The following is a 23,060-nucleotide window of genomic DNA, read 5'->3' as shown; positions in this document are numbered from 1 at the left end:
TTCTCCTATACTTGGTTATAATATACATTCAAACAATTGTAGATTATAAAATAGTTACGTACTATCCAAGTTTTACAAATTCATTCTATAAACTACATTAATTACTGAGCTGATTTGACAGTCCTAAATATAACACAAATTAATTAATATGTTCGTGTGTGTCTATAGCAAAGCCTCATATCTGCTGAGCCCACCGTGGGGAATCGAACCCCTGATTTTAGCGTTGTAAATCCGTAGGTTTACCGCTGTACTGCGGGGAGCAATTACAACGCTCCTGATTTACTCTCTTTATGGACTTATTACAGATACTCTTATCTTAAACACTTTTCTGATCTCATACAAACATTGCATCATGTATAGATTACCCAAAACATTCATGTTGATGTCTGTACTCTCTACACCAAAGATGTTGTCGAAATTACTCATACCCACAATCGAGATTGATATAACTGAAACTTCAGTAAGAAAAATAGTTTTAGTTTTATCTAAATCTACTTTTATAGTTAATACGTTTAGAAATATGTTTCTTTTCGTGTTTAATTCGGAAAAACGAGTTTTAAAACCTACCAAATGACCAACCTGGTCTCTTATTGAAGGATATAGTAAAGCTATTACCACATCTCTTTTGAAAGTTTTTTATAGTTACAATACGTAGACATCTTCGCGGTTTTAAACCAAAGTTTTCTGTGAACAACTTGAAACAGTCTGTGCAATTCATAACTGAAGTTGACCTTGATAATAAACATACTTTCATTGAAATCTAGTTACAAAATTCTATAGATCAGTATTTAAAGTTCTATTTTTGTAATTTCATGTATTTTAGAAAGTGTTATATATTCTGTTCTCATAACCTTTCATTGGGATATTAAACATTTAGAATAATTACATTTCTCATTGATTTTGTCCATCCAGTTCTGGTTAGAGTCGTGGGTTAAGCTTCCCATCTAATCATACATGGTCGGTCTTTCTGCCGTGGGAACGTTATAATGTGACAGTCAATCTCTCTATTCGTTGGGAAAAGAGTAGCCCAAGAGTTGGCAGTGAACAGTGGTGACTAGATACCTTGCCTCTAGTACAGTGGACCCCCTCTAAAGCAGCCACCTTCGGGACTGAGACAAACTGGCCTGATTAGAGGGGTTCCACTGTACATCATTAGGGATTATGTAAAAAAACAAACGGACTGTGATTGAATTACCGCTTCCTAGGGGTGACCGAATCTGATGGGTGGTCGCTTAGAGGCGTTCCACTGTATTTCACTCTTAGTTCAGGTAGCTCTCATGTAGCTTTGCGCGAAATTCAAAACAAACCAAATCATCCAGTTCATACCTGAACTGAACAAAATAATAAACCTCAGTTCTTTGATAGATTGGCAACTAAAAGACAAATTGATACCGATAACAAGATATGTAGAAATCTAACACACTTAGATCACTATCTTAAGTTCAATTCTGAGCATCCTACATAAAATCACTTTTACTTCTCATGAGCTTTTCGACTTTGTGATCTTAAAATCTCTCGACAATCACCCTATATTTCACTTTTTTTTTTAACTACTTCCCAGTTTTATTTTATTTTATACTTTCAGTACACAGGCTAACAACAATATTAGGTTATACTTTTGTTGGTAAACAACATGATATGTAAGCTATCATTGGAATCCAGTGTTACCAGAACACATTGGCTTTTCTGTATACTATAAGCTGTTAATCTAAAAGATATTTTACCAATAAGTATTCTCTGAATTCACCAAAAATTCATTTTATCTGATGAGCTCAGAAAGGAATCTACCAATGTTTGACTAATTAGATTTAAATTTCTTTTCCGCTTTGTTGGTCAAGCTTGATTTTACAATATTTATTTCAATTAGCTATGAAATATGAGGTTATAGCAGTGGTTCCTAAACTGTGCGCCGCCGGATATTTAAAACTTTCAAGAGAAACACAGCGATATTAACACCTGTCGGACACCGCACGAACTACTACCTTAAGATAGTTCACAGTTTTAATATCAGATCGCCCTACATTCCTTTCTATAACGTTCTCGAAAGTTTGAGGTATGTTTTTGTTTTCTTGTATTTTCGGCTACGCCAGTAACTTCTCAAACTTTCTCGTTTCTTAAATTTTGTATATAAATAATTGTCGACTGTTCGGGTCCATCAGTGATTGAAATAAGTGAAGGGTGTTGTAATCAAGTTTCAGTGAAGTTCAGTAAATTATTTTGTTGATTTTTAGTCCTTGAGCATTAAAATGGAAAAAAGTTTTGAACAATAACAAGAAGTGTGGGAGTAAAGAAAAGGACGGCGAGCCACAGACCAGTGGCAAAGTTGTGAAGGAACAGAAATATTGGAAATATGACGATAGTTATCTAGATTATGGTTTTACTTCGGTAGATGTCAATCATGAAGAGTGTCCACAGTGTGTATTATGTCTAAAAGTTTTGGCTCCAGAGTGCATGATTCCAAGTAAACTAAAACACCACTTAGAAACCAGTCAGCCTGACATGGCTGGTAAATCTCGTGATTATTTCAACAGAAAATTCAAAGAATTGAACGAGCAAAAAAGATACATTTTTGAAACAACGTTTGGTTTGGTTTTTGGAATTTCGCACAAAGCTACTCGAGGGCTATCTGTGCTAGCCGTCCCTAATTTAGCAGTGTAAGACTAGAGGAAAGGCAGCTAGTCATCACCACCCACCGCCAACTCTTGAGCTACTCTTTTACCAACGAAAAGTGGGATTGACTGTCACATTATAACGCTCCCACGGCTGGGAGGGCGAGCATGTTTGGCGCGACTGGGCGCGAACCCGCGATCCTCAGATTACGAAGCGCACGCCTTAACGCGCTAGGCCATGCCAGGCCCTTTTTGAAACAAGCATCAATGCCAAGCAATGCTTTGCTAGCATTCCACAAGGTGGCGTATAGAGTCGCGAAATGTTAAACGTTTTACACCATCGCAGAAGAAATGATTTTACCGGTTGCAGTGGATATGGTGAACATTATGGTTGGTTAATCTGTAGGAAGACTGCTTTTAAAGGTGTCTTTATCCCACAATACTGTCAGTCGTAGACAATACATGACTGGAGACCTCAACGAACAAGTAATTGAAAATAAATAAATAGAAGGGATTCGGGTTACAGCTAGATGAGGCGACGGATAGTAACTAGGATGTTCATTTGATTTTCCATGCACGGTTTGTGGATGGTGACAAAATTGTGTGACCTTCTCTTTTGTAAAAGTAGGACTGCAGGTACAAAAGCTCAAGACTTGTTAGAGATCCTTGACCCTTCTCCCGTGGGAACGTACTGCCCCGTGTGCTCGAATTACGACAGGAACTCCACTCTTATCTCGAAGAAAAGAACACGAATGTGCTAAAAACTTCTTGGATACTGATTAATTTTTGTCAAAATTAGCATACCTGTGTGATATCTATGAAAAACGCATTAGTAATTGTGGTAATTTAAAATTGAAATAAAAATGTGGTTTTTACTTTGAATTTAAATGCATTATTCTTCAACGGCTACTAAGTTGTTAGGACATAAATACTTATTAAGTATTAAGTTGTTTGGACCTAACTACTGAATAAATGGAATTGTTAGGTTTTTCTTTTTCCTCAGGAGCGCCGCGAAAAAATTCCAAGACATCAAGAGCGCCGTGAATCGAGTAAGTATGGGATACGCTGGGTTAGGGTATACTATGGGTAAGGTGGTAGTACTTGCCCCGTCATTTCTGACAGATTATACGCTAGTCATATATTAACATACAGTTGTTTCTATATAAAATAAATATAAATCATTTTTAGCAGTAGTATTTTATACATTGTTGAATGTTCTTACAGTTGGGTTTGTTTTACAAATTTTGACACTGAATATGCACGTAACAGTTGTACTAAATGTAATATTTAAATTCTTTAGTCGTCGTATCCTTCAAGTTGCTTCAATATTCTTTGATTGAGCTGTGATTCGTTAATTGTCGGGTTTTGAATAAGAAGCAGAATACGGACGTCCAGAAGAAGGGTTGATCTTCTCCCAGTAACTACGACAAGCTCTGGAATAGTAGGAACAGAATTACAAGTAAAATATAATTTTGTGGTTAAAGGTATAAGAAGAAAAAGGAAGTCACTTGGAAAACCTGCAGTTAGTTAAACGGAAAAACTGTTTCCTTACGTTATGTATCCCTTGATCAAATATATTACCTTGCTCTAACCCAAGGTTTGGTATGCATCCGCAGCCCTCCACCCCACATGTCGTGTTTCTCCGATGCTTTGGGTTTCTTTCCCCTTTCTTCTGCAAGCTCTTCTGCAATAGCACGGATATGATATGGTTCAAAACCACAACATCCACCAATGTAACGGACTCCAAGGTCATAGGCTTCCCTAGCAAAACGGTGTATGTCCCATCTTGAACAAGTCCTAGGTTCCATTGCTAAATATGGAATCCAAGAGCAAATAACTTGTGTCATTTGTAAAAGGTACTCATTTCAGTCAGTGACAAACTGATTTTAATAATTAAACCTCATGTTATATTGCATTTACCTTTTGTAAAATAATTTACAATTACTAAACAAATTGTATTATACGACAGTAAATTAATAATGTATTGCATTATGAATATTTTTCAACTGACAGAGGTTAAACAGGCATAGCTAGATAGTAGAATGAAAAATAGTAATGATGTTACATGCATACATATCCTATTTTCATATCTGCTTCTAGATATATAGGGGTTTGTCTTCTTTTAAAATATTTATTTGCAGTTTTGGCATAAACACAGTTTCTCAGAAAGCCATTATTTTTCTCGCTTTTGTTGGTGTTGTGTTAATGTTCTACTTAACAGATATCATGCACTATGTTCTCCAGGACCAAAATGTATCTTACAACCTTAAGAGCAACTGATGATCATTCAAGCTTATATGACGGGCCATCCCAGGTGTGTCGTTGTATGAAAAACATTTTCACCTTGCATCCAGTAAGAGAGAAACTTGTGAGTGAAATCAAATTGATCACACCACAATGTTTAAGAAGACTTACACCTATTCCTGAAATATTTCAGAGAGATTACCGCTTATATGAGGTGGACTTACGAACACATTGTTTGATGTTACTTCTTGAGATTAGATGATCTTGCTCTCAATTCTGATGACCATCTGGGCAAGTAGCAAAAGGACGATTGGAAATTGTGTTGCTGAGTTGATCCAGAGGAAAATCATGCTAAATTGTGCTGATTCCAAGTCTATTAAAAAACTGCCTAATAAATTTGTAGAACAGAACTTGGAAGTGAGAGATATTTATGATTTCAAAATCTGTATCTGTCATGACAAGATTTTATGTATTTCCTCAGAACTGGCCGTTGAAGAGATATAAACCTAGAACAACAGATGTAGTACCAATATTGCCAATGAATAGTGCTACCCAGCTGACTCCAGCATGTTGGTCTAAACCCAAATAAAAGACTCTAAACCATTTCTCCACAAGTTCCAGCACATTGATAAACTTCACTGGTTTCTACTGATTACGTACGGCTATTAATGTTTTCCACAGAAGATTTATATATGAGACACACACCTCAGCAAATGCTCATGCCTCTGCTTGAGTATCCTACAGGACTGGATGAGCAAAGTAACTGCTTTGCTAATGGACTTGTTAGGAAACAGAATAGGAATAACCAGTATATGATTCTGAACAGGAAGGAAGACAGATCCAGGGTAACTTTTCAGCCTACAGCTTACGAGATGAAAGCCAACATACAAAATGAGCATTTTGTCTAACAGTGAGGTATGAAAGGTCATCCTTAATGGTCTCTGGATCAGTAAGTCCATAATGACTAGAAATGAGTGTTGGATGCTGTGGAAAGTATTTCAAAAAATGATTGATCCCAAGTGAAGCTTGGTTTGTTTATTTTTTTGAATTTCGCGCAAAGCTACTCGAGGGCTATCTGCGCTAACCGTCCCTAATTTAGCAGTGTAAGACTAGAGAGAAGGCAGCTAGTCATCACCACCCACCGCCAACTCTTGGGCTACTCTTTTACCAACGAATAGTGGGATTGACCGTCACATAATAACGCCCCATAGCTGAAAAGGCGAGCATGTTTGGTGTGACGGGGATTCGAACCCGCGACCCTCGAATTACTAGTCAGGTACCTTAATCATCTGGCCATTCTGGGTCCCCAAATAAAATACTATACACTATTTATCCACAAATTCCAGCGCATTGATAAACCACACTGTTTTTACAGATTGTGCAAGGCTATTCAGGTTGTCCGTTACAGGAAGATTTATCGATGAGATATACACCTCAGCAAATTTTGAGGTTTTTGTTTTGGTATCATTGAGGACTGGATGAGCAAAGTAACTTTTTTGCTAGTGGACTGGTTAGGAGTAGCTTATATGATTGTGAACAGGAAGGAAGGCAGACCTTGGGTAACTTGTTTCAGCCTACAGCTTAGCAGATGAAAGGCAACACAGAAAATAACCATTTCGTCCAACAACGAGGTATCAAAAACCATCTATAATGGTCTCTTGATCAGGAGATCCATAATGATCAGCAATGAGTTTTGGATGCTGTAGATGATTTATCATCCAGCTGAATGCTAATGGGGTTATAGTCGTGGTGAGCTAATTCGAAGTATCCATTTCTAGCAGAAATTCCAGGGTTGAGTTCATTACACCATGGTCGAAAGCAATGGTTGTCAATACATCTCAGGTCATTGGCTTGATGATTCATTATATAATTCATTGGTTAACATAACTCTGTCATACTGGGTGAAGCATAATATTTTGAAGAGGACACAAAGGTGAGAGTTTGAGTTCCTGGTAGACACAAGAGTGGTCAGAACCCTAATGGATCTTATGATCTCTGAAGTACTCCAAATGATGCCACTGCTGCAGATAGTGGTTATAACTTAATTTCACGAATTGTAATAAAATAATAGAATAAATAGTTCAGAGAAGACATATATGAAATTACAATTCATGTATGACGAAACAACCACTGGGACCAATTCCTAGAAAAATACAACAAATCGAATTACCAAATGGAAACTCTGGAAGATCACTATAGCCTCCTCTTCCTGCATCAGGCACATGAAATACTGAAGGTTGACACATAAGGTGAGCTTTGAGTCCTTCAACATCCAGAGCTTTCTTCATAAGTCTCATAGCTTCCAAAGATTCAACGGGGCCAAAACGGCAATTCACACCTACTACATCAGCACCTTCACGAGATAAAAATCATGTTGAGAAATCAATGATACATTTCTGATTTTGTTGGAATTAAAACTTATTATTCTATGATATTAAATATATTAGAACGTGTACCTTTCTTATCAAAAGAGCATGGCTATGTTTGATAAGAGTAACAACTTCAGGCTGTTAAAAATACGTTATTACATCATACTAAACAAAATCAGCCTCAACAAGATTTACAAAGCGTTTAACCTCTTCAAATCACAACTAAATACTTCAACCATTCTTTAATATTATAAAACTTTGGAATAAGTATGGTAAACTTAACAAGTAAATAGGGGAAAAAATTAATGTTAAATCCAACGTTACAAGAGTAAGTAAACGTATAACAGACAAGTACCTGCTTTAACCATCTTTACTGCACACTCTCCACATGATATGTGGTTTACGTCACCCTCGGGACCAATACACATGTTGGCTGCCACAGGTAACTTTGTCTCTTTGCAGACTTCAATAGCCCATATTATCTCTTCAACATGTTGAAAATACTGTGAGAAAAATTTTTATGAAATTTAAAAGTAGATTTACAACTGTAACTAACCTAGTCTTAAATTAATAATTTGTTTGTTTGTTTTTTAATTTCGCGCAAAGGTACTCAAGAGCTATCTGCGCTAGCCGTCCCTAATCTAGCCGAGTAAGACTAGAGGGAAGGCAGCTAGTCATCACCACCCACCGCCAACACTTGAGCTACTCTTTTACCAACGAATAGTGGGATTAACCGTCACATTATAACACCCCCCACGGCTGAAAGGACGGGTATGTTTGATGCGACCGGGATTCGAACCCGCGACCCTCGGATTTCGAGTCGAATGCCTGAACACGCTTGGCCATGCCGGGCCTTTCACTTAATAAACTGCCTTTATTTGGTTCATGTGGAATCAGTCTATAAACATATCAACTAACAGGACAAATCTTTTCTGCACTTGGGTTCAAGAGTGCCGTCTGAAGAAATAAAATACAGTAGATATAATGAAATATAAAACTACACTTACATGTTATTTAGTATTTATCTACAATTTATAAATTAGTTGTAGCAACTTATTAGACCTAATAGCAGATAGTAAATAAAACACATATTTAATAATATTCTTCCTATTTACAAAACAGTTCAGTAAGAAATACAGTGGTGAATAACTGTACAATATTATACCTCACAAATGAGAAAATCCACCTCGTTTTCGACGAAGACGTCGACCTGTTTTCTGAAGACTTCTTGCACTTTCTCTTTGTTTGTACCTGGTTGGTAATTTGGATGTTGTGAAAATCCACCAGCAACAAAACAGTCACCTTCTCCTGCTACCTCTCGAGCTAGTTTACACGCTTCATTGTTTATTTCATGCCCCTAAAAAGTCGTACCAGAAGAAAGTTATTTATCGTTTTTCATCTCCTGTAGTTTTCCCCATATAGCTGAGTTAGAGCTTTTGTTATTTACTTTTAATAAACACTTACAGTAAATTATGTCAATGTAAAGATAACCCTAAGCAATTTTAGTACACATATTTATTATTCACTGCTAACAACTTTTGTCAGGACTAGTTGTCACACGTACAGGAAGTTTTTATTGAGGGTCATTGCTTGAAACTTAAGTGGAAAACTATAATTAAAATGTAGGCGACCACACCCTTCTAAAACAGGGAAAAAGAACAACTAACCATTCAAGGATAATTAGAACTCTACTCTTGTAAAATAAAGGAAATATAAAGTATGTAGATATAGATATAATATTTATAAATAAATATATAAAATATAGAAAATTTCTCTCTTAAGTGAACGAGAACAAAACAAGTTAACATCCATAGATACTTAGGAGTGTAAAGCTGGTAAAGTAAACTAAGTAATAAGCTTGAAAGCACCAGATACATAAGTCATCATCCATACTTGCTGTAAGTTTTGTCACCAAATACGTAAGTCATCATCCATACTTGCTGCAAGTTTTGTCACCAGATACGTAAGTCATCATCCATACTTGCTGTAAGATTTGTCACCAAATACGTATGTCATCATCCATACTTGCTGTAAGTTTTGTCACCAGATACGTAAGTCATCATCCATACTTGCTGTAAGATTTGTCACCAAATACGTATGTCATCATCCATACTTGCTGTAAGTTTTGTCACCAAATACGTAACTCATCATCCATACTTGCTGTAAGTTTTGTCACCAAATACATAAGTCATCATCCATACTTGCTGTAAGTTTTGTCACCAAATACGTAAGTCATCATCCATACTTGCTGTAATTTTTATCACCAAATACATAAGTCATCATCCATACTTGGTGTAAGTTTTGTCACCAAATACATAAGTCATCATCCATACTTGCTGCAAGTTTTGTCACCAGATACGTAAGTCATCATCCATACTTGCTGTAAGATTTGTCACCAAATACGTATGTCATCATCCATACTTGCTGTAAGTTTTGTCACCAAATACGTAAGTCATCATCCATACTTGCTGTAAGTTTTGTCACCAAATACATAAGTCATCATCCATACTTGCTGTAAGTTTTGTCACCAAATACGTAAGTCATCATCCATACTTGCTGTAATTTTTATCACCAAATACGTAAGTCATCATCCATACTTGCTGTAAGTTTTGTCACCAAATACGTAAGTCAAGATCCAAATTTGCTATAAATTTTATCACCAAATACAAAAGTCATGACCCACACACTTACTGTAAATGTTTTTCCAGCTTCATTTCTCCTATTTGCTAGTTTATCATCATTGGCATAAAATGTAAAAGTTTGCATTACATCTGAACCAGCTCTGAGAAATTCTCTATGAAGTTGACGTACTAAAGAAATAAAAACACAACTAAAGGACAAAAACTTATAAGCAAAAACAAGCAAAGCAAAATCTTTAATAGTCACTATAATGCAAATAAAGTGTGGATAACTAAACATTTATTGACTACGAATGCAATTAATCGTCATTTTTGAAAAAAAAGGTGAGCAAACTCTGACAAAAATCGGTAAAATTAATTTTTCATAAGATTTAAAGTTTAAAAGATTAAATTGTTACTTTATATATATATACCCTAACATTTTCTTACCAGCATCTGGATTCTCGACACAAGCTTCCGGTGTCCAAGTTCCTGCTTTCACATAACCTCGTTTCTCCAAAGCAAAAACAAATCCTCCATCACCTATGACCACTCCCTCATCCAAACATTGCAGTAGTCCCTTCTTTATTAACAGAAAAAAGCGAGTTTTTTTACTAAGTTGAAATTCGGTTTAAAATCTTTTAAAAAAACAAGATTTTAGTTTGTGATAAAAGCAAACAATCTATTAATTAGATCAGAACTAAAAATTAACTAATGAATTTCATATGCCACTGTAACTTGAAACATGCTATAATAAAACAAATGTATAGAGATTAAAATTTACAGATTCATAGGTTTTTGTACCCCTGACAGATGGCCAAAAGTATGTGGGCACCCCTTGTAATTAGTGGGTTCGGCTATTTCTGCCACGCCCATTGCTAACAGATGCATAAAATCAAGAATACAGCCATGCAATCTCCATGTACAAACATTCGCAGTAAAATAGGTCATACTGAAGAGCTCAGTGACTTTCAATGTGGCAATGTATGGGATGCCACCTCTCTAACAAGTCAGTTCGTTAAATTTCTGCCCTGCTAGAGCTCGGTCAACTGTGAGTGCTGTTATTGTGAAGTGGAAACGTTTAGGTGCAACAATAGCTCAGCCACAATCGGTAGGCCACACAAGATCACAGAACGGGACTGCCGAGTATTGAAACTCGTAAAAATCATCTGTACACAGTTGCAACACTCATTACCGAATTTCAAACTGCTTCTGGAAGCAACGTCAGCACAATAACTGTTCGTCGGGAGGTTCATGAAATGGGTTTTCATGGCCGAGAGCAGCACACAAGCCTAAGATTACCATGCTCAATGCCAAGCGTCGGCTGAAGTGGTGTAAAGCACACCGCCATTGCACTCTGGAGCAGTGGAAACGCATTCTCTGGAGTGATGAATCACACTTCACTATTTGGAAATCTGACGGACGAATCTGGGTTTGGCAGATGCCTGGAGAACGCTACCTGCCTGAATGCATAGTACCAACTGTAAGTTTTGTGGAGGAGGAATGATAGTCGGGGCTGTTTTTCATGATTTGGGCTAGGCTTCTTAGTTCTAGTGAAAGAAAATCTTACCGCTACAGCATACATATCTAGAGAATTGTGTGCTTCAAACTTTGTGGCAACCATTTGAGGAAGATCCTTTTTGTTTCAGCATGACAATGCCCCAAGCACAAAGTGAGGTCTATAAAACATGGTTTGCCGAGGTTGGTGTGGAAGAACTTGACTGGTCTCTACAGAGCCCTGACCTCAACCCCATCTAACACCTTTGGGATGAATTGGAACGCCGACTGCAGCCAGGCCTTCTCGGCCGGCCTCACTTAAGCTCGTGTGGCTGAATAGGAGCGAATCTCCGCAGCCATGTTTCAAAATCTAGTGAAAAGCCTTACAAGAAGAGTGGAGGCTGTTATAGCAGCAAAGGTGGGACCTACTCTGTATTAATGCCCAAGGTTTGGAATGAGATGTTCAATAAGCACATGTGGGTGTGATGGTCGGCTGTCCACCTACTTTTGGCTATGTAGTGTGTTATCTTTAACTAATTCTCATAACAATCACTAATTAATTGATGGCGAGAAGCCTACAGTTATTATTGTTTTTAAATAACTTTCTCATATAATACCTACAATGGTACAGCGGAATGTCTCGGGACTTATTCGCTATAAATTGTGTTTTAATACCCGTGTGGGCAAAGCACAGATGGCCCATTATGTAGCTTTGTAATTAACTTTAAAGAAACAAAAAACAGTTTTCTTATAATATTAAAACTGGAAATTTTAGTATTTAAAAGAATTATGTTTATTAGTCCTCCAGTACATCAGTGGCATATCTAAGGGCTTACATAGTATTAAATGGGGTTTAATATTGGACACAAATATATTGTTTAAATGTCTGAAATCAAATGGCTCATTAGAAGGATCAAACAGTGCAAAATTAAACAAGGTAACTTAATGTTAAGTTCCAACAACTGTTGCGTAGTTTGAAATTAAGCACAAAGCTACACAATGGGCTGTATGTGCTCTGCCCACCCAGGATATCTAAACATTTATTTCAGCGTTTTAGGTCCGCAAACATATCGCTGTGCCACAGGGCAGAAACAACTGTTGTAAAGGTTTCAGGACTTGTCTGAAATTCTTCAGCTAAAATGAAAAAATAATTGTTTAGATTTTTTTTTAAATGATAATAGGGTAATTTATAAATAATTCCGAGTTAAAGGAAAAATTCAAAAACATGAACAGTCAGCTATGAGACAAAGTGAAAAATTAAACACTAAACATTGAGTTATAAACTCTAGCTATTCTTTAACAATATTTAAATTCACGAAAAATAAATCTTAGCAATATTCAAATACTGCAAAAATCAAAATACAACCTCTCTTAACCTCTTGGCCCGGCATGGCCAAGCGTGTTAAGGCATGCGACTCGTAATCTGAGGGTGTCGGGTTCGCATCCCGGTCGCGCCAAACATGCTCACCCTTTCAGCTGTGGGGGCGTTATAATGTGACGGTCAATCCCACTATTCGTTGGTAAAAGAGTAGCCCAAGAGTGGCGGTGGGTGGTGATGACTAGCTGCCTTCCCTTTAGTCCTACACTGTTAAATTAGCGACGGCCAGCGCAAAGAGTCCTCGTGTAACTTTGCGCGAAATTTAAAAAAAAACGAACAAAAAATCTATTTTACACTTTGAAAAATAATTCCTTCAAGCAGTAACTAACTGCTCTGTGAAAAGTATTTAAGGTTATTACACACACACATATATTTCTACAGGGTCCCTGAAAGTGTTCGATTTCAAGAACAAACGAAACCCAAATTAATAGTAACAAATATTTTCTTTTTTTTTTGCCTTGAAAATTCATGTGTCACATTGTGTTTTAGGTTACAGAGTGTATAATTCTAACCATAATTGCATGGCCGAGCGCGTAAGGCGTGCGACTCGTAATCCGAAGGTCGCGGGTTCGCGCCCGTGTCGCGCTAAACATGCTCGCCCTCCCAGCCGTGGGGTGTATAATGTGACGGTCAATCCCACTATTCGTTGGTAAAAGAGTAGCCCACGAGTTGGCAGTGGGTGGTGATGACTAGCTGCTTTCTCTTTAGTCTTACACTGCAAAATTAGGGACGGCTAGCACAAATAGCCCTCGAGTAGCTTTGTGCGAAATTCCAACAACAACAAACAACTAACCATAATTAATGGCATACGTATATTTCACTGACGTCACGACAGTACAAATTACAGCGTTAAACATCTCTATCGTCATGTAATTTATTAGCCTATTAGTGACTAACTGACACAAAACTACGGTGCGAGGAGTTAAGACAGGTGATTCCTTCAGGTGGCTTTCTGTTACCTTTCAAAAATTAATATCTTATTTCCTGTGCCGTATACTTCAAGATTTCGATATTCGTGTGGTATTTTCCAAAGTATTTGAGATGCTGATAATTTTATCCAGTTCTTAAATATTGAAAGCAATACTTTAAAAAAAAATTAGGGCCACTTTGTCACTCACTCTAGCAGTACCTAAAAATAACAATTACAATGTATGAAGAGGAAATCTTAGCAAAATTCAAATACTGCAAAAAGTTTCAAAATTCACCTAAATTAAGACTTTTCTAAACCTATTTTCCACTGTAAGACCATTTCCTCTTGTAAACAGTAATTCCATCAAGCAAAAACTGACTTCTCACTTAATTCTGGAATTATTAACCAAAGAGAAGAAAGTATATAATAATATGTTACTCAAACTGTATCTCTTGTACTTAGTACTTGTGCGTCAAAATTTCGTTATTATTATGAATTTTTCCAATGTATTTGCAAATCTACTAAATTTCTCAATTTGTTAAATATTGAAAGCAAAAATTAAAATATTATATATACCTACACTAATGTAACTGAAATATTCACTGAACTGATATATTAGCGCTACAATGAAAACTTTAAAAGTGTAATAAAATGTGTTTCTCTATTATAGGTTGCAACTGTGACAACTTTTAAAATCTAGCACCTAATGCTGAAATATGCTGAATACGAAATACTAAATGTATAATTAAGTATGTATACTTCTATTCAAATAATAAGTTATGACAACAATTATTTCTTATAAAATGAATAAAAAATCAAGGGCCTACGTGTGCTAAACTAAACTATAGTTTTTCTTCGAACGCTTGCAATGAACATACAATAATTATATAATATAATAGTTACTTACTCTCTTATTTTGAGCTGATCCCATAACTCAAATGTTTCAAGATATTTCCTCGTGTATTCCAGTTGTTGAAATTTAATTTTTACACTTCTTCTGCAAAGTATGGACAGAAAGTTCGTGTTAGATGGTATTTAAATTACTACCGCATGGAGTAGTATCTCATGTGATTAAACAGAGAGGATTGATTGTTGACCCTTTGTTGAGTGATGTCGCTAAATGTATACCCAATCACGCATCCAATTTAGACATCGTGCGGGGCTCGCTTTGAGGTCCCAGAAGGTATTGGATTCTAGATTGAATTATTTGCATTCTCCTGCGCTTTTTGAGAATAATTTCCTAATTTTGGTTCGTTTTTTGGTACAATTTAAAAAGTGGAAGCCCTCCCAACATTCTAAGCCACTGTGTACCTAATTTTAAAATGCCAAAATTTGATATAACATGGCTTTGTAAAACAAAAATCAAAAGTAGGCCTTGTGTCGTTTCATTGGTAAGTCACGTCCACCCTGTTCATAAGTTAATATGAATTAACTTTGAACGTATTACAGTTGCAGCGATTGTAATTTAATATTATTTAACTAAGACTAACTATGACTTTTGGGTTTCTGAAACATTTTATTTTAAGTTCGGAGTTTTTATTTAGTACAATACTGTAGTTGTCAACTCAATTGATTTCCCATATTACAAATTTCATAAAATCTTCTAAGGAGACCATCTGAGCTATTTAAAAAAGAGTATTTTAAATATTTAAGTAGACAAGTGGTATGAAACGAAAGCCTCTTGATTGTGCTTTGATCTGTTATATCAAAATGTTCGTCTAACAAGTAATGTTTTTCCCACTGTATGTGCATTTTCTGACTGCCTATAAGGGCTGTATTATCATAAGAAATCAGAAGAATTCTGTTATAAGTTGTTAAACATTTCTTTAGACTGTTGAAAATTGGTTTACGTGTTTACTCCAATAAAACTTATGTTTGTCTGTTATACTTTAGTTTGCATTTGTCATAACGTAATAGTTTTAATTGCTAGAATTTGTCGCTTGTTTATTTTTTGGAATTAAGTACAAAGCTGTTCAATGGGTTATCTATGCTCCGCACATCACGGGTATCGAAACCCGAATTCTAGCGATGTGAGTTCTCAGACATACCTTTGTGTCACTGGGAGGCGAAGTTTGTCGTGAACAAATTTTGTTATAACAAACATAACAAGGGTTCACAAATCTCCATCATGGTCGCATCCACAACGGTTTTACAAGATGAACACCTTGAATCGTTACTCAGTGAACAGTGGTCATTGCTGATGACATGCCAAAGAGTAGCAAAGTTCCAGTCATTGTCAGAAACACTGGTTTTATTTATTAGAGACGTCTTGGATCCTAGTCTAAAAAAACAATTGCTATAAGGAGCGAAGAAGTCGACTTACCTAGCGGGCCCATTGGTTACAGAACAAAAAGTGTAATAATTAAACGTGGGGTTTCTGCTGATTATATGACTATTCATAATTTGATCAATTGCTGTCCCTATTGGAAACTATAAACTGCAAACGTCATCATATGCTACATTCTCTGTATGTTCCATCAAAATCAGATAAATCACGGATTTTTTTACAACCTATTCTTACCATCGAGATGCCTCTGGTTGAGAGAATGTTCATGCGTTGAATTTATGTTTTGAAAAATGAAACTGTTAGTAAGGTACAATGAAGACTGAAGCTCTAAACACTTCAGTAATTTAACAATGAACTCCTCGTATATGTGCTGTCATGTTATGAGGGAGTGTATTGCAGCTCAGAGACCTAACTTTTCTTTATAGAGAAGATACTGAGAATGCAAAAGGTAATTTGACGAGCAACATAAAGAAACGTACAATCAACACAAACCGTTATTTATTAGTGAGACTAATAATAATATGTTACTTTTTAATTGTCTTTGATTGCTTGAAATAAACATAAAAATATCCACTAACAAACAAAATTGATTTTAAAAAAATGTGGTTAATGATATGTAAAATGTGTACATTTATGAGATTAAAACTTCATTAATTAACTGTATAATGAATTTTACAAACTTTAAAATATACGCAGTCATTGGTGTTACAAGTTTGTGATATATCTACAAACAAGTATCAGACAGGTCTGATAATAACTGTATGGATGACAAGTATCTGTAGAACTGTATTTAATTACTTGAGTGAAATAAGGTAATTGGTCTAAGGTTATGACGTAAATAGAATATTTCTTTCTAATTAAAGCACAGCGTGCATACTTGTTGCACAGATAGAAATTTGTGTTTTCTGTCGTACTCGTTAAATTTCTTTGCACAAGTGTATTGCACAAGTTTCGTTACGTAACTCTGTTTTTCTAGGCTTTACCAGTGTTGTTGACATCATGTTACTCGAACCTTCGCTATTTTTCTTGTTACTTTAATTAAGTTGTGATCTGTTATAACCTTGCCTAGGCTATAGAACTTTCGACGCCTCAATGAAGAAGCTTTATATATATATACATTTTTCAACACGTTAAAGAGTTGATAAGGAACAATCGTATGTTATCTATCACAACCGATTGTAAAGCAGCTGTTAGAGATAGTAGAGATTTCGCTTTTCTTCAATTAGTTGAGACTGAAAATCAGCTTAGAATAGCAAACAATATCACAAGAAATATCAGAAGACTTACAACCTGCACACAAAATCATATAAACAAACAGATAACTGTTAACAACATAGAAATGAGTTGGGATCTATTAATAGTGTTTACAAAGTTAGTTTCACTCTAATAGTCTTTCATTTCGTTTACTTTAATAAAACAAGTGTAATGAAATTAAACATTAACAAATAGCCTCCAAACTTCTTTTTTGTAGTTAAATAAAAAAGCACATAATCATACACTTGTGAATCATATTCGTTTATGAGAATAAAATTTTATTAGCAAAACGTAATGAATTTTAATATTTACATAATTCAGTATGTATTGCGAACATTTCAGACCTGTGATTGCCCTCCAGTGGTATAACGGTGTGTCTGCAGACATACATCGCTAACAACCGGGTTTCGATTTCGGTGGTGAGTAGAGCACATATAACCCATATTTTCAAAACAAAGAAGATCTGTGATTTTTTTACCCCAGCCCATGTGAGAGTAGTGGACGATGAACTTTCGATTAATTCACTTGGAACTGGTTAGTTTTATAAGGAGATTAGTGGTTACATGTATAATGTATATATTATACAATACATAGATATAAATATATGCATAAAACACTGACAACACGGTAATTGTTCAGAATAATTTTGTAAAAAACTATGTGGAGACTATGCATTAGTACCGTTTGGTGAACTTTTACGTATTGAGTTTTTTAATCAATTTTGATAAAGAGTTAGATATATAGCACAGTACGTGAAGATTTTGGGAATCTTGTAATCTCTTTAATGAGCCAATCAAGTGTCTCGCAACGGGTAAACACCTAGCTATGTAGTATATCAACTGGGTAATTGGGTTTGAGTCCAAAATTAGTGTAGCCTAATTTTTATGCAGTTTTGAATCCCGTAATGTTTGGGAAAATCAAATAATTTGTATAAGAGGTTAACAAAGCAGTTTCCAAATCAATTTACAAGCGATTCGTCGTTGTTTTAATTATACCAGCGTAGCATTGTGATATAAAACAACAAAAGCAAATGATTCTTAATGAATGTGACGTAACTAAACTGAATTACATAGGTTTAGGCTCATAATTTAAAATTCACTAGTTTACAAACTTCACTTGTTTGTTTTCAACTGCATTCGCAGCCCTCCACCCCACATTTCGTGTTTCTCAGATGCTTTGGGTTTCTTTCCCCTTTCTTCTGCAAGCTCTTCTGCAATAGCACGGATGTGATATGGTTCAAAACCACAACATCCACCAATGTAACAGACTCCAAGATCATAGGCTTCCCTAGCAAAACGGTGTATGTCCCATCTTGAACAAGTTCTAGGTTCCAATGCTGCATAGAGAATCCAACAACAAATATTTTTTTTTTATTTGTATCAGCTATGACTTGTTTACTTATTGTAGTCGGTAACGAGTTGGTTTTAATAATTAAATCTAATCTTATATTGCAGTTACCTTTTGTAAACTAATTTACAATTCAAAAAATTGTATTATACGACAATAAATTAATAAAAAGCTGATTACGGATAATTCTACGTTAACAAGAGTTTTACAGAAATATCAAAATTTGTCAATAAGGTACAGCATTGTATGATGTGCAGGCGTATCATATCTTGTACCTGCTTTCTGATTACATAGAAATTTTAAAATTTTCCTTTACCATGTTCGTAAGTCGTTTTAAGAAAACAGTCATTATCCATAAAACCATTGGATTTTGATTTGCTCTAGTCGATTTTGTGATAATGTTCTATTTAACAAATGACATCCATTCTGTTATTTAGTATGGTTGTAGTCACTTTACTTAAAAGCTATAATGGTCGACAGTATGTGAAAGAAGCCTTAGACCAATAGTAATATGTTTCCAATTTTTTCATATTATGTCATATTAATGAAGATTTGTAACAAAATTCTTGAACTGCCATATGGTCAGTTGTCATGTAAGCAAACTTTCAAGGGAGTGTGAAATGTAACAAAATATTTCAATCCCTACAGCTTTATTTAGTGGATGTCCCTATTATTCTACAATATTCTATATTATTCTATAAGCAACTGTTATAATATGACGGTCAATCTGACTATTCGTTTGTAAAAGAGTAGCCCAAGTGGTAAGTGATGATAATTAGCTGTGTTTTCTCTAGTCTTACATTGCTAAATGAAGGATTGCTAGCAAAAAAAGCCTTCTTATAACTTTGCGCGAAATTCAAAAATAAACAAACTAAAATTTTGTCCAATCTCATATCTCTTAGGATTCCTAATTAGAGATAAAGGTGTACTTATGTAATTTTGTAATAATTTCATATTGTTTATCTTAGGGAAAATCAATTTGCGTTATCCTACTGTTTTCACTATGGGGAATCGAACCCCGGATTCTTGTTACTGTACAGGTGGGGAACAGTGCGATAAATATTTGAACAACAATTGCTTTGCCGGGTTTTGAAATAAATTCTTTATCACAAGAAATACTAAACTACAAAAAATAAAGTTGGTGGTTAAAAACATTATTCATAAAATATTCTAAAATATGCATACTCTTTAGGATCCATAATTTTAGAACTTCTATAAGTTATAAATTTTTGTAAGAAAAATACATAAAAATCAAATTACCAAACGGGAATTCCGGAAGATGAATGAAGCCCAGTTTTCCTGCTTCAGGAGTAAAAAATGCTATAGGTTGACACATAAGGTGAGCTTTGAGTCCTTCAGCATCCAGCTCTTTCTTCATAATTCTCACAGCTTCCAAAGATACAAAGAAGTCAAAACGGCAATTCACACCTACTACATCAGCACCTTCATGAGATAAAAAGGAAGACACTAAGATTCCAGTTCTATAGAGAAATGAATCCATTATCCTATTACATTGAAGGAATTGTAATGTGTACCGTTATTATGAAAAGTGCTTGGCCACGTTTGATAACAATAATAACCAATAAACAAAATCAATGAAAATGATCTTGAGAAGATTTACAAAGTTCTAATTTCCTTGGTCATAGGTACAACAGTTCACCAATAGTTTAAATATTTAATAAGCATTACCATGCTTAGTATTATGCAGAGTCAACTAAACAGAGGGGAAATAAGGCATTAACGTGTTAAGTTTAAAAGAACAGACGGAAGATAAAATTGACGAGTACCTGCTTTAACCATCTTTACTGCACACTATCCACATGATATGTGGTTTACGTCACCCTCGGGACCAATACACATGTTAGCTACCACAGGTAACTTTGTCTCTTTGCAGACTTCAATAGCCCATATTATCTCCTCAATATTTTCAAAATACTGCGAGAAAGAGATTTTCTGACTAATTCTTATAAAGATAAAAGATTAAAACTGAAACTGCCAGTTCTTCGCGTAAAACTTTGGGTTTGTTTGAATCATTAAACACATTAAAATAATAATGAAATACGACAAATATCATCCGTAGAAGTAAAATATAGTAACATTTCTTTATTGTTAAAATAGATAAAGTGATTATACTTTCTTACCAGCTTCTGGGTTCTCGACACATGCTTCCGGTGTCCAAGGTCCTGCTTTCACATAACCTCGTTTCTCCAAAGCAATCAGAAATACTCCATCACCAATGACCACCCCTCGTCCAAACGTTGGAGTAAACCCTTCTTATTGACATAAGAAAAAATCTTTTTTCAATAAATAATATTAATTTCTAATGAAAGCGAGCTAATCATTTAGAGTTAAATATAACCTCGGTAATTTAATATACTAATATATAATGGTTAAACTTCACAAGATTATCAGTTTATACTCTTTGTAATTAGTAACTGCTGAAAACTTTAATAAGGTGTGCGAATTTTACATTGTAATGTTATTATGTTTTGTTTTTCCGTTTTTTTAACTGTTTCCATAAATTCTGGAATTATTAATACACGTGTAAACTATCAAATATTACAAACCTCGGAAAGGTGGCTAAGTATAGTACCATTAAGAAATAAGATGGGTATGATTTTTGTTAAATGAGGAAACTTCATATTATCGGGAAATAAATGGATAATTGTTGAGGATATACCATTTCCGAAGTATGTCCAGTAACTAGTTCGACTACGAGAAGAATTAATATCATTCGAGAAATCACATAACGCAAGACTCGTCGTAGTTTTGACAATAACAGAGATGCCAATTATTTCAACAAATGGCTGAGCATAATGATTGTAGACAGAGCCCGTACAGATATCGTACAACCACCACTGGAGTCATCCAGGTCTGTGGATCCATCTGTGGCTAAACTATAAACACTGTTAGTAAGTATGCTTGAAATCATTTTGTCATCTTCACAACCCAACATTTGTACAATAGCTGTAGATTTAGTTCTAGCACAGCCATATTTTTTTCGCTATATCAGAGTCTGGGAACATTTTTCTGAATAAATGTCCTCAATGATCGGCTACAGCTAGGGGTAAATTATGAGCAATGACGAATTGCGTGAACATCACTTCTGCATTTATGGTTTCATATTCTGAATTCTTACTCATAAATGTCGTTATCTCCATCGTTTTTGTCTTCGTTTGTTTGTTTTGAATCTCGCACAAAGCTACTCGAGGGCTATCTGTGCTAGCCGTCTCTAATTTAGCAGTGTAAGACTAGAGGGAAGGCAGCTAGTCATCACCACCTACCGCCAACTCTTGCGCTACTCTTTTACCAACGAAGAGTGGGATTGACCGTCACATTATAACGCCCCACAACTGAAAGGGCGAGCATGTTTAGTGCGACCGGGATTCGAACCCGCGACCCTCGGATTACTAGTCGAACGCCTTAATACACTTGGCCATGCCGGGCCTTTTGTCTTCGCCTCAGCCTTTTGTTGGTGAGATGCCGACTTTGTATGTCTGGAACAATCCCGCCATGTTCCCGCCACAGAAAAATCGAAGTGACAAACTGTACAAAACGCAGGACTGTCACTGACTTTTGATGCAAAGACCGGATATTTTACAGTATACTCTTTCCTAAATTTTTGATTCACAGTTTTAGTCCTTTTAGGTTTGCCAGAAACAAGACAATCTGGTGAACGAGGCCTCTTTTTGTTTCCATTTTGTGAACGATCGCATTGCCGCTTAGAAAACGAGAAATACCCATCTACGCGAGCGCTGATTGGCTGACAAGCACTGATGACGTAACTATGAATTCCCCTACGTACCCCCTATTGAGAAGCACCACGCTCAAACTATTGGTATACGTCGCAGATACAAATATTTTTTTATTATTTCAAGCACAAACATGATTATCGCAAGTAGCCACTTGGACTATGACTTTTATTTATTATCAAAATTTATTTGTATCTCACTACAAATTTTCTTTTCACTCCTTTCAAGATCTAGAGGAAGAATTTATCACTTTATTGTATGAGCCTATATCATATATAATAAGTTGAATTTGAAACAAGTCGTAATATTTGTCTGTATGAGTGTATAGGCATAATGTACACACCAAAATCGTAATGATTGCTCTCAAATCATAATGGTTGGCATCTCTGCAGCAATAGAGTGGTACCTCGGTTCTCGAACGACACCCTTTTCGAACAATTTGGTTTTCGGATATATTGCTTGAGAAAAAAATGTCTCGGTTGTGGAACATAAACTCGGTTCAAGCTGTCGTGGCCCGAACCCCCGAAATAACCCGACTGACGACCCTTCGACCATTTCCGGCCCACGCAAAGCTTGCCCAAAACATTTTATCCACACCTATCACTCAGTTCACACCCCCGCTAAAATCTGCTGTGAACGTTCTCGTTTTTTCTTTTTTGTTGTTGTTTTTCTAAATATTTTGATTAAATAAGCCACCATGGGGTCAAACAAGAATAATGAAAGCTGCAAACCAAAAAGAAAATTTGTTAAGAGCCACAACTGAGGTGAAAAAAGTTCTAATAGCGAAGTATGAGA

General features: G+C 35.6%; 2 protein-coding genes across 3 annotated transcripts; both read right to left on the bottom strand.

Moving 5' to 3' along the window:
• Positions 1 to 3,787: 3,787 nt before the first annotated feature.
• On the bottom strand, positions 3,788 to 15,676 carry LOC143237747 (betaine--homocysteine S-methyltransferase 1-like). 2 transcript variants are annotated; one of them, XM_076477306.1, is made up of 8 exons: positions 14,533 to 15,656; positions 10,291 to 10,423; positions 9,914 to 10,032; positions 8,388 to 8,579; positions 7,578 to 7,725; positions 7,024 to 7,206; positions 4,191 to 4,419; positions 3,788 to 4,042 (listed from the first exon to the last, which is right to left on the bottom strand). In XM_076477306.1, the coding sequence occupies exons 1-8, from the start codon at positions 14,554 to 14,556 to the stop codon at positions 3,961 to 3,963; spliced, it is 1,110 nt and encodes a 369-aa protein (XP_076333421.1). In that variant the 5' UTR covers positions 14,557 to 15,656; the 3' UTR covers positions 3,788 to 3,960. The 2 variants fall into 2 exon arrangements, with proteins under 2 accessions (XP_076333421.1, XP_076333422.1); XM_076477307.1 differs by lacking the exon at positions 7,024 to 7,206 and having other exon boundaries at positions 14,533 to 15,676.
• A 1,747-nt stretch (positions 15,677 to 17,423) lies between these two features.
• Positions 17,424 to 20,481, bottom strand: LOC143237748 (betaine--homocysteine S-methyltransferase 1-like). The gene is made up of 3 exons (XM_076477308.1): positions 20,301 to 20,481; positions 19,774 to 19,956; positions 17,424 to 18,502 (listed from the first exon to the last, which is right to left on the bottom strand). Exons 1-3 carry the CDS (start codon positions 20,311 to 20,313, stop codon positions 18,279 to 18,281), a joined length of 420 nt encoding a protein of 139 aa, XP_076333423.1. The 5' UTR covers positions 20,314 to 20,481; the 3' UTR covers positions 17,424 to 18,278.
• Between the last annotated feature and the right edge of the window lie 2,579 nt (positions 20,482 to 23,060).

This window comes from Tachypleus tridentatus, chromosome 13 (genome assembly GCF_004210375.1).
Source record: "Tachypleus tridentatus isolate NWPU-2018 chromosome 13, ASM421037v1, whole genome shotgun sequence".
Classification (NCBI taxonomy): domain Eukaryota; kingdom Metazoa; phylum Arthropoda; class Merostomata; order Xiphosura; family Limulidae; genus Tachypleus; species Tachypleus tridentatus.
The sequence above is the reverse complement of the archived record's forward strand: the minus strand, read 5'-3'. Positions and strand labels throughout refer to the sequence as shown.